Here is a 12,244-nt window from a genome sequence, read left to right as displayed (position 1 = left end):
TCCCTGCAGGTTTAATCAGCTTTGAGCAGGAGGTTAGACCTTGGAAGAGCCTTTCTAGACTGAGTCATCTGGTGATCCTATGATCATCCTGTGTATAAACCAGGCAGATTTTTTTAAACTTTACAGGTCTTGCCAGCTATTGCAAGGATGCAAAACATCTACTACCCGTTTAGCCATAATGTACAGAAATGACAGCTTAGTGAGAAAGAATAGCAAATACTGAAATTATGTTTTATAACCAGAGTTGTGTGTATGTTCTATGGAAATGGCAGAGCACAACTATACTGACCCTTTTTACTATTCCTGCACAGTTATCACCAATATGATACTTAAAGCACACAGTTTCCTGGCTTTTAGCTTTGTATTTACTGACAATGATTTCAGGAATTTTGCTGTGCAACTTATGCATTTCCACTGGTGCTATGTAAATGTCACTCTGAAACACCATGTATCATCATATGCCTGCATGTGTCTTATTGGTACGGTGGCATTCCATTCCTGATCAGTTGGGCCAGTCCTTAAAGTATATATAAAAAAGATATCAAGGGAAATGCAGGTAGAAACTATGGGCTAAACTCTAGAAAAACAAGACAAGTGAAATGAGCTGCAGGGTGATGGAGTTGGAGCTGCAGGTAACCTGCAGTGCCATAAAGACGAAGATGAGAAAGGGGGATTTAAAAAACTGCAACTAATCAAAGCTAGGTGATAAGAGCGAGTGCAGAGGAGGGCAATGTAGCTGGTGAAGGGCCTGGAGAATAGATCCCATGAGGAGTGATTGAAGGAGCTGGGACTGTTCAGTTTGAGGAAGAGAAGGCTGAGGGGAGACCTCATCACTCTCTACAGCTACATGAAAAGACATTGTAGAGAGGTTGGTGCTGGTCTCTTCTCACAGGTAATTAGTGACAGAACAAGGGGGAACGGCTTTAAAGTCCAACAGGGGATGTTTAGACTGGACATTAGGAAAAGATTTTTCACAGAAAGAGTGGTCAGACAGTGGAATAGGCTGCCCAGGGAGGGGGTGGAGTCACCATCCCTGTATGAGTTTAAGGGTTGTTTAGATGAGATGTTGGGGGATATGGTGTAGGGGAGAACTTTGTAGAGTAGGGCTGATGGTTGGACTCAGTGATCCCAAGGGTCTTTTCCAACCTGAATGATTCTATGATTCTATTCTATGATTCTAAAGAAGGTTCTCCTCAAGCTAATTGAAGCCTATGTTAAACACCGAGCCTACCTCAGGACCTCCAGTGGACAGAGAGACCTAAATGAGGAGGCACTGTGTGATGGAATTTTGTTACTTGTAATGATACAAAACCTTTCATGCTACCTGCTTTAGGTAAAGCAATATCCTTTCATTAAGTTTGGAAATGCTGTGCAACGCCTATGTGGTGTTCTTGTTTGTCTGCACTTACCTCACACTCTTCTCTGAAAAGACAAACTATAAACCTGAAGGCTTGCAGCTTCAGTATAATTGTGAGTGCGTGTATCTAAGCAGCGTTGAGATCCTGGGAACAGACTAATGGTCTATCTGCCTTCAGATGGGATTCTAGAGAGAGCATTTGTATCAAAGGAATCTGCCAAGAGACCCAAAACTGAAGGGCGATGCCCCAATTCTGACCAAATATAAGGGACTAAACACTCTGACAGTGCTCTGGTGGGTGGCCAATCGCAGCTCTCATCCAGACACCAACACATCTATATTCCAGACAAAAACTTGAAGACTGGAATATGAAATTCATGTAGTCTGATTCTCCGGGGAAGCTGAGTACTTCTGTTTCCAGACTATGTCATCTTTTGTACAACGCAGCTCAGTGGATGCTATAGCTGAATGCCAGACCATTGCAAAGGGCTGTCACAGGAAACCATTTGTCACGATATACATTATTTTGCAGAATTCTTAATGGCTGAGTTTTTAAACGAAGACATTGAAAAATTGCTTACCCATGAGGTATTTTGCTGAGGACATAATATGCCGTATATGAATGTTGATACACCTGCAAAACGAAATTAAGAAACAAAACAGAATTAAAAAAGATATTAGTAATTGTCACCTGTGTTAATAGGGCTCTTTTTCTGCAAAAACAATCTAACATTTATGGCTGGGGAGCTCTTATAAACACTTCAAAATCTGTAGTAGAAAAGAACAATCATTAATTCACCTAACGTTGTTGTGTGTTCTTTTCATCTTGCACTTTATTACAGTGTTTGGCAAATCGTATACATCCAGATGCTCTGTGTCGTTACCATGACTACCAGGTCTTTGATTAAACCAGGGGCACATGGTCTCTGCAAGGGCTAAATATAGAACAATCATTAATGAGGACACCTTGGTCAGCTGGAGACATTCTCCATCATTATAACTAGACAAAACAGGGTTATAATGCATACTTTTTTGCTTTATTCTCACATAAATAAAACAGGGAGTGATGCTGGGTGATCTCGGACCGGGTTGTAAGACCCCTGTCAGTCATCAAATAAAGCCTTATAGACTTAGGGCGTAAAGCTGACCTCGTGTTTGTTTGACCTGCTAAGCTGCATCTTCATATCAATTTGCATTCTTTGAGCCTTGGGAAGCAGCTTGTCATCTTGCATGGCAGATCATCTCAGAAGGGAGAGTTCATTATTTATTTTCTAAATATCAAATAATAACACCAGAGTCAAGGTCAGCAGTTTAAGAGCTGGTGATTTTCCACTAGTGACAATGAAATCCTTAACAGTGATCTGTGGTTGCCCAAGGTGAGCAATGCTGAGCAACACGAGAGTCAGAGCACTAGTGTGAAAGGCCTAAATATGAATGACTTTATACATATTTATATAGGCACTCACTTTTGCAATTCTTTCCTGTTACTGTATGCTACTAAATAAATAAATAAGTACCCTAACAATCATTTTGTTTGACTTCTACTTGAATCTTTAAGTCATTTGCTCTCCAGTAAGTCTCATAAAGCATCCTGTCCCAGAGGACAAAGGAAGAACTTCTTGAATAGTTGCTTCACCAGTCAAATTTGTCTGTTCAAAATTATTTTTCCTAGGTACCTCTGGTTTTGCACATTTTATTTTACGTATGCCAAGAAACTAGAGATGCCCTGAACGGTGCTGCTGCCCTCAGCAGTGGCCATCCCAAGCACATCACTAGTATTACAGACAAGTAAGCACTCTCAAGGTCAAGCCTGCATAATGGCCTCTGGAACAGGCTTACATCTCTTGTGGGCTCAGATAAACACAACACACATCATCCTGTAGATATTAAAACAAACTTGTCTGTTACCGTTTAAATCCAAACACACTAAATTCTTACACCACTGCATGGACCCCCTGAAGAAAGCTACCACCAGAGTACAGAGGGGAAAGCACTGGATTTCTGCCTCTGAAATGCAGAGACTGATGTCGGATTGATGTGATTCCTTTCTTCTGTGCAGTTCACTTCATTACAAGGACACCATCAGGTTACATACCAAAATCATCTCCTTTTAGCCATTCAGATAAATAAAGACTCCACCAGCAAGGTGAGTCTTTGGTGTATCAATATCAGGAAAGGTCTAGGAACACAAGCGAATTTACTGCGAGCTAGCATTTATTTTAGTACAGGTGTCCTTTTTAGATCCACCTGTTTCAGATGATGTCAAATAAATTACCATTATCTCATCTACATCCAATCATACCAAAGAGCTCTTGAATCTTATAATTATGATGTTGGAGACCTGGCTGATGCATGTGGCCTTAGAATTTATTCCAGCTTTGGTGAAGCTTTAAAATTGCTAAAATTTCTTAAAGGAAATGCACTGGAAGACTAAATTTTGTCTACAGAGCTGAATAAAACTAATAATACATTGCTATTAAATACTGAGCAACTTCTGTCTTCAAATATACTGGCAGTAGATGCAGAAAAGAAAATTATGTAGATATATAAATTATGATCTGAGGCAAGGACTTGTGTTCAAGGTAACAAGCCATGCTGTGTGGTCAGGTATCAGAGGCAGAAGCCAGCCCCAAAAATGAGTTATAAAGAGACAACTTCAGAAGAAAATAGAAAGATGTGGCAGGCTGGAGGGAAAAGAAACAACCAGGGAAATTCTGAGCAGGACATCTACTGATGCCCCTACTTATGGTACAGAGTCCCCACAGCCATGCTAGAGAGTTTAGAGCTGTCTTAGAGCCATTAATGGAAAATAAAGTAAAACATTTTCTTTGCCAAGAGGGCACAGGAGTGGGGAAAAAGAAAGTTGCAAGACTAAAAGAACTCCTTTATTTTCTGAACATCATTTGTCATCCTCTTGGGTCTTTAGCCAGACTCTAAAGTATCTCACATCAACTGTGCCTGTAGCATGTAGTCTTCAAAGGCTTGCAGCTGGCAGAGTTCATTCACCGGGGCAATACTTCCTCAGATAAATCCTTAAAATCAGTAGGTTTGTTCATGTAAACAACAACTACTTGTATGAGCAAAGATTTCAGGACCAGACATTTATTATTATAGTTCTGAAGGACAAGAGCACATGCAGCATAAAAGTCCTTCTTATCCCTACTATTTCAGACCTGTTTAGAAAAACACACTTGTGAGCAACCCTTCTAAGCAGACAGGAATCCAAAAGAAACATCACTTAATGTCTTCTGAGAAATGAAATGGCTGCTCTCCTCTTACATATGAAAACCAAATGGAGTTATTTTAACTTTTCGAGAGGATGGCTATGTCTGCTTAATATTTCAACTAAAATTTCTGCTGGGGTCAAGTTAAATTAGTCCATTCACTTACCAGCAGAAAAAAACCACACCAGGGAAAAGTGCAGGAAAGAGACAAGCATTCTTCTGAAAGCCAAAGCTAAGCCTCAGTGCTTACTGGACAGTGCTTAAAAGTTAGTATTCATTACATTTAAACTCTCTTTTTCTGAGGCTTAGACAACAAAAATAACTGTTCTGTGTTCCCCCTCTATATGCAAGGAGTGCGGTAAAACCCATTGTACTTATTTGATGCTCTTAGCCCTGATTTTTGGCTGGATTCCAGAAGCACACAGCTCCTCTCAGTATAGAGGCATATTTGAAGGTAGCAGAATTTCTGCTGTTCCAGAAACACTCTTCCACTGGGCTTTTCATCCCAGGTCCCAGCACAGATCTTGCTTACTTTCAATATATGTTAAGCTCAGCAACATATGCGTGTTTACACTGAAACCATAAAGGGTCTAAGAGACAGATTGATCTGTTTCCGCTTAAGTCTTGGAAAGGCAATTATCTCTCTAAAATTCAGAAAAATACAGGACTAATTATCCAGGACAACACCTGAAGCCACTGACCTCATTTTATGTAATCAACAAAACAAACCTGGACCTGACCAGATGACAGCAGAAACGCAAACACTGCAGCACATACAGAAGCAGAGAAGAGTATTCACCTCTCTCCTGCTACCAAATTTCAAAATAACAAATAAATTGTGGTTCTTACAAGCTACAGAAACAAAAAGGAAGAAGCAATTTCTGCGCCACATCACTGCAAAGTATGGTGTGAATGGTAGAGTAATGTCTCCTTGAAAGCACTTGCTTCATCTCCAAGGATACAGGTCCTAGTCCAGTGGGGTTTACTTAAATAGAAATCACATGTTATTTAATAATATAATGGATCTGGACTCATTTATTCATTGTAACTATTCATATACTTTAAATCAGAAGCCATAGCTCTTGTTCTTGACCCAAAGCAACTGCACAGATACTTGATATAAGACCAAAATGACAGACAGGTTCCTGGTTACCTCCCTACATCTCCCCTGGTTTTCACACAGACACAAGCTGGACAAACAGAGATGCTGCCTTCATTAACTTCTTGTTAAAAGTTTTAAATAGTCTCTACTATTTTCAGTTTGGCACTGCTGGTTCAACTCACACAGGATTAGGGAAAGGTTTTAGATGGAAATTAGGGAATTTTTAGAAGGAGATTGTGCAATGTGTTTTGAGCATATTTTGGCTAGTATGAAAGATTGCACTACCTGCTGAGAATTTATCACTAACATCTGAAAAAAAGGAAGAGCTTAGTTTACACTACCATCTTCTGTGCTGGTTTCTGTCACACTTTGTGACATGCTAGCACCAGCAGTAATCAGCATTTATCAAAAATCTTTCTTGAATATTCATATGAAAAGGTGCTGAATTAATACAAAGAGTGCACATGCAGACTTTCTTTCAAGAAGGTTTATAAGCAAAGAAGGAGGGAAAAAGCCCTTAGAAGAAGACTCCCCAAATCAGCCCAATGCTCTCATCTTCCAACAGGCTGTTCTATCAAAACATCTAATTTAGGGTCTTTACACTCAGCATATTAAGCAGTTCACAGATCTGAGATTAAACCCAGGTGGACTGGCTGTCATGATCTCATGATTCTTACTTGATAAACAGAGGAATAACACATCCTTTGCATCCAATTTCTAATCACTTCACAGAACCTTCATTCATAGGTCCTTCATGCAGTAGTGTTATTTGCACTAAAGAATTATCTAGAAAACTCACAAAAAGGCCCATAAAACTTTAGTTTGAAAGGAAACAGTTACAGGACAGAGTAGAAGTGCAAACTGTGTTATAAAGCAGCTTGCAAGGCTTAATACAAAATTTCTAGTACATAGTGCCTTTCTTCTTTTTCAAAATGACACATTTAATCCAAAAAGTCATCCCAGTACCCCTAAATAAAAATGTCCACTCTAAATAGCAATCAGAAATAAAACTGTACAATGGTTGGCTAAAGTCTGAAAATAGCAAGAATATATTTTAATGTAATTAATTATAGAGCACTCAGTAGTTGTCTGGGTAAATGGAATAACTTCTTATTCTCTAACAATAAAGTATATCTCCAGTAGATCCCCTCAGGATTCTTAAGAGACTCAAATTGTCTTTATAATCTATTCCCTTTTACAAACAGTAAGACAATAAAAATACAGCACCAGTGGCCAGTGGAACAGGAACTGCCAGATCCATTAAAAGGGTTTCCCAAGAAGAGTCTCTAAAAAGACATTTGCTGGAAGTAGATCACGTACAGCCCATTTTCTGACCCATTCCATGAGCAGACAAATCCCCAAATGCACATATGAATGTCAAACTGATTGAATAATCACAAACATTTGACATAATCACATACTCCACCTTTCAAAATTGTCCTGGCACCCTTAAACGGTAACTCATGCTATGATGCAAAATATGCAGGTAAAAGATGATTTGCCATTTGGCCTTTAAAATCTGTGATATTTAAACAGGCTCTGAAGTTGACAAATTAAGAGGGAAAAGAGAATGAGGTAGACTGCAAGAAGGCTGATGCTCTGCATTGGCAAACAGCTCACATACCTGGTACCCTGTTATCTAACAATGACATGAAAGGGAGGGAAAAACAAGGTCAGAAGGAAAATCACAAGCAAACGTTAGCCAGAGGTTGTGTTTCCTTCTATAACATGCACACACCATGCACAGTAAAGCATGACCCAAGTCACTACCACGCTGTCACATTGATTCTCATATTGGTCCATCACCAACAAGAAAATATTGTGTTATCTTTACAGTTTAACTATGCCATTCATACAAGTCTTCCAGTAGAGAAAAGGATAATTATTTGACTAAAAATACCTCACTGCCATACTTCTTCATGGTATTCTGTGGAGAGTTAAAGCAGGTCACTGTACCTGTTTGTAGAATTTTCTCCATTTTTGATGAAAGTCAACATCAAAGACCAAATTTTCACTTAATGAGTCAACTTCATTTGCCTTGATCAAAAATCTTTATGATTACATCGGTATTGTTGGGGCCGTACAACTTGAAAACTGATTAATAACTTGAACCCTTCTGTTCTGTTCAGAAATCTTTCTTTTCTTATTACTTGTGGAACTGGCCCTCCAAAGGGATGAAAAATCCATTCCTGTAACTGACCACCAAATTTTTGGTAATGTTTTGTTCAGTTTATGATCTTTCGTTCTCCCATGTATTTGTGATTTAGAGCATAAGGGGTAACTTCTGGTTCAGGCATGGTCTGTGGGGAGTTAGGTAATGGTCTTTTCATTTTTTTCTGTCAGTGGAGACAGACTGGTCAGCAGTATTCTCCCCAGCCCAGCTACTTTAGCAAAGTATTACCACCATTTTATTGCTAATAGGCACTCCATAGTAACCAGCCTGGAATTAGATTCTCTGAAAAACCCCATGCTATCTATTCCTTTTGTGTCGCTGTAATAAAAAAACCACACCAAAATCCATACTAGTATTTTGTACCCTACACTCAGTGAAGCTCGACTGCTTGAAAGAACCAAACAAATCAATAAAGCCATATAATTTGAGGTCTTTTCAATATTCTCACCTTTCAAATTCATTGCGATACTGACCTATTTTGTTTTCTTCTGAGACGGCAAATTCTCTTTTGTCTGTACACTGAATTATCCCTTTATACTTTATCACTTCCCAAGTAATGTACCTCTAATACAGTCTCATGCCGTGTGCCAACCTGTTTCTACATCCCTCCAAGGAACACTGCCCATTTCTCTTTGTGTCTCTAATAAATTAGGAAAACCATAATGAAATGTTATCAACAAGCATTTTCTGTGTATTGATTCAGCTGGCAGCCAAATAACCCACAGCTGTTATCAAACACCTGATTTGGGATGCTCTTGCCCACTGCACCACATCCAGCTGAGCAGCCACATGTGTAACATGGCCACAGACACAGAAAGTGCACACTGAGAGTGCTGTGCCTCTTCGGGATGGTCTGGGGAGCTCAGGAAAGGACAGAGACAGGGGAAATAGGTTTGAGTAGGAAAGGTGATGAGAAGAAGGGGTCTCTGGATCAACTGACATACAGAGCATTTGGCAACTGGTTGCCTTTGCTATAACTGTCTCTATTCCAGAGGAACTAACTTAAATTAACATTTGGGCAAAAGAAGAAAGATATATACCTGGGGAGTGCATATACAGTTGCAGTTATGGGAGGAAACCATTTTTCTTGGAAATAAGAGGGAACAATCCCAACCCAACATCATAACTCGATGAAATTACATTGCCAACGCTAAGCAGTTAATGTCTTGGAGAGACCCAATGGGTCAGTGCCTCATCTCAGCCACACCAGTGTGAATAAGGAGCTGCTCCACTGCTACCAAATGTTGTAGGAAATCAAGGATTAGCAATTGGGTATCTCCAGAACCAGGAAAAAAAAAATCTAGCAACTGATATGGAAGAAGGGAATAAAATGTTATGTACAAGGGATGGAGAGTGGAAGAACACAAGAGGCAGTGGATCATCAGGAAGAGTCTTTGCATGGTTTTGTTTTTCAAACCTTTTAACAATTTAATCTCTGAGATTGACAATTAAATCAGTGCAATACGAGTCTGAAGAAGCTTTTCTCCATAGGATTGTCCTTGGTGCATAGAGGACAACCAGGACAGCAGTGCTGCGAATACCCTGTCACTCACACTGGAGAGGCTTCCTTGGAGCAACAACAATCTCACATCAAGGTGACATCAGGAAGGGGCAGCACATTCATGCCACAGGGACTTGCATTTTAGAAGCATTTGTAACTCAAGCTCAAGCCAATTGCAATAGGGTCATGTGCTGCAGGCAACATGCATGGTTAATATGTAAATCTCTCCCACAAACATACAGGGGGAGTGCTGGGATTAGAATCTGATTTTCCAGCCACCAAACCAAAGGCTTCTGAACCAGCAAAGCCAAGGACTTACTCCTTCACAAATAAGTGTCATCTCTAGTTTGCAAAATAACCATAAATAAACTGTGATGACAACATCCACTACAGTAATAGATGGATTGCAGTGTTGTAAGATAATGCTGTTACTTCATGTTCCACAAACTGATTATCTATCTCAGTTGTTTCACGATAATAATTCTTTATTAAAAGATTTGTTTCCAAATTACACTTTTGAGAGCCTTATACTGCTGACAGAATTTGAAGGCCAGCTTTAGGATTTATCACTTTGTGACATGGTGGAGGTAAAGTGGATGCTCTTTTTGTTACAAATGCAGCTCCAGAACCAACTTGGGTTACTGGTATTAACATACAGTTCGTGTGCCAGTTCTCACCCCTAGGAGAGCGTTAATCCAATCTGCCAACTGCTGCTGCACTCTAATACAGCTCTGCCCTGCCAAGCAATTACAAAAGCCTCCTTTTGCTCCTGAGCCACCTGTCCCTCCCAGCGCTCCACTGGCACCAGCAGCACCAGCAAGCACTTACAGTCACTGGCTTAAAGGACAACTGCTCCATTTTTAACTGGTAAATACAATGGCAGCTACAAAACTTACTTAGCAGGATTTTTGCACCAGCCTTTGTGCACTTGTTGATCAGGTTATTGGAAAGCATCTGCAATCATGTTATTAAGAATTATGAGTGAGGGTTATGAATAATGAACTCATTTTGTTGTTGATCTTGTTTTCAAACTTTTATTGGTATTCACACCGCACAGTATAAACTCCCAGGTTCCCCTCCCACTCTGCAGCAGGTGTAGTGTAAGACTAATTCTCCAAGCACTGTACTTCCCTGTTTTATAGGCCTGTTCAGAAACTTGGAAATGAGAATTAAATTAGCAAGTACAAAGTTAATGTTGTAATTCTAACATACCAAGCAATGTTTATCTTTTCCTTAAAGATAAACAAACAACATTATTACGTAACAAGTACAAAAATAGCCTGGGGCCAAATAAAAGTTTTAGAAGGAGACAACAATTATCCCAAACCCAGGAAACACAGAAAACCTTCAAATCCATACAAACATACACAAAACATACAACCCTGATTCTCTTGTAATATCTGTGGTCATGCTAATACCTGTATTGAGTCAGACTCAAAGTCCATGCAGTTCACTATCCTGGCTCGGACAGTAGCCCGAAGTCGACTCAGAAAGAAGACTGGAGTTAGCTTATTTACAGTCATCCTTCCCTCAAAATACTTTTCCAGGCTCTCACAGTTTGCAGCTTGGAGTCACTCTCCTTGCAGCTGTCTACCTTGAGGGGTGTCCCTGCCATTGACCTCTCCAGTCATTCTTTACAGGCATTTATACTTTTTGCACTACAACCTCATGTAGCAACACCCTCTTCCCAGACAATGATGCCAAAATCCTGTTTGGGGTCTGATTCCTCCGACCAGTCTTTGGTGTCTGTTTTAGCCTTAGATTTACACCCTGGAGTACACTGATTATAAAGACAGTCCAGGGTAGATGATGCATCTACGTTGTTTACATCTACATTCCCTTGACTGACGCTCAGCCTCGTTAACTTTGGAGTTGCAAGTCTGAGGGCTGAAGGACAGCATGAGAAATCAATGCTTAATAATCAATGCTTTTAATGAAACATTAGATAATGCCTTCTTTAAATGAAACATTTCTTGAGCTGAGCAGACCAAATGTGGAAAGATACTAAAAACCTTTTCTGTTAAGTTTACAATGCAAATGGTGCAGCTTTGTAGCAATTATGTGAGAACCAAGCCATGAAAATGGGCTGAATGCTTAGTATATCTAATTAATTTATTCACTTTTAAATAATCCACTTTAGCAGCAGAAATTAGCAACTACAGAACCACGGCATATGTTCTTTGTATTAAAATTTACTCTTAGCATATAAAAAATGCTTTTTCTACTACAGCAGTTGAGAAGGTGAATGCTACAAAGAAGTGAGCACTATGATTGAAATCTTTTATGATGGTCATAGGCTCTGGGCACTCTTAGAAGACTCAAAGAAAGGAATCCAAGACAAGAAAGATTAGACCTTCAAAAAGCATTAGAGAGAAGCAGTTTAAGAGCACTGAAATGGATGAGAAAGGAGAATGAAAGTATTCAGATACATGCCAGGAATCTTGGTCTAACATCCTCTATCTGTTCAGTGAAAGATTCATTTTCCTGTTCTGTATGAGATCAGAAGACCCTGAGCTGTATCTCAATGTACATGTGGATCTGAATCACTGGAGGTGGCATTTTTATTTTCTGACATAAGGAAAAATAAACTGAAATCACATATGAAACAGCAGGACATTTTGTGTGTCATCCTTGTGATGCTGTGGACATCTTCCAAGGGGTAAATGGCCTGTGGTGATGATACGCATCTCTTCAGAAAGTAAGGGGAGAGCAAACTGGGCAGGAAGAAGCACAGAGCATCCCCTGTTCCTTGCCTGCTGTACAACCTTTCAAAGTACCACCATCAACAGCATTACTGTACGGGTATTCTTCCACTCTTGCACACAAAAATATGAGGACTCACACTTTTAAAGACCTGACTAAAGCCCTATGATTCATTTCTCTTTTC

General features: G+C 39.7%; 1 protein-coding gene across 6 annotated transcripts in view; it reads right to left on the bottom strand.

The window, feature by feature from the left end:
* The window catches only part of DPP6 (dipeptidyl peptidase like 6), a 567,835-nt gene that overhangs the window by 125,674 nt on the left and 429,917 nt on the right, over positions 1-12,244 (bottom strand). For all 6 annotated transcript variants that reach the window (XM_074899909.1, XM_074899911.1, XM_074899908.1 and 3 more), the window contains exon 6: positions 1,939-1,991. In XM_074899909.1, the coding sequence (XP_074756010.1) occupies positions 1,939-1,991 (53 nt within the window). The remainder of the gene's footprint in view (positions 1-1,938; positions 1,992-12,244) is intronic.

Source organism: Athene noctua, chromosome 2 (genome assembly GCF_965140245.1).
Source record: "Athene noctua chromosome 2, bAthNoc1.hap1.1, whole genome shotgun sequence".
Taxonomy (NCBI): domain Eukaryota; kingdom Metazoa; phylum Chordata; class Aves; order Strigiformes; family Strigidae; genus Athene; species Athene noctua.
This window is presented reverse-complemented; position numbering and strand designations above follow the sequence as displayed.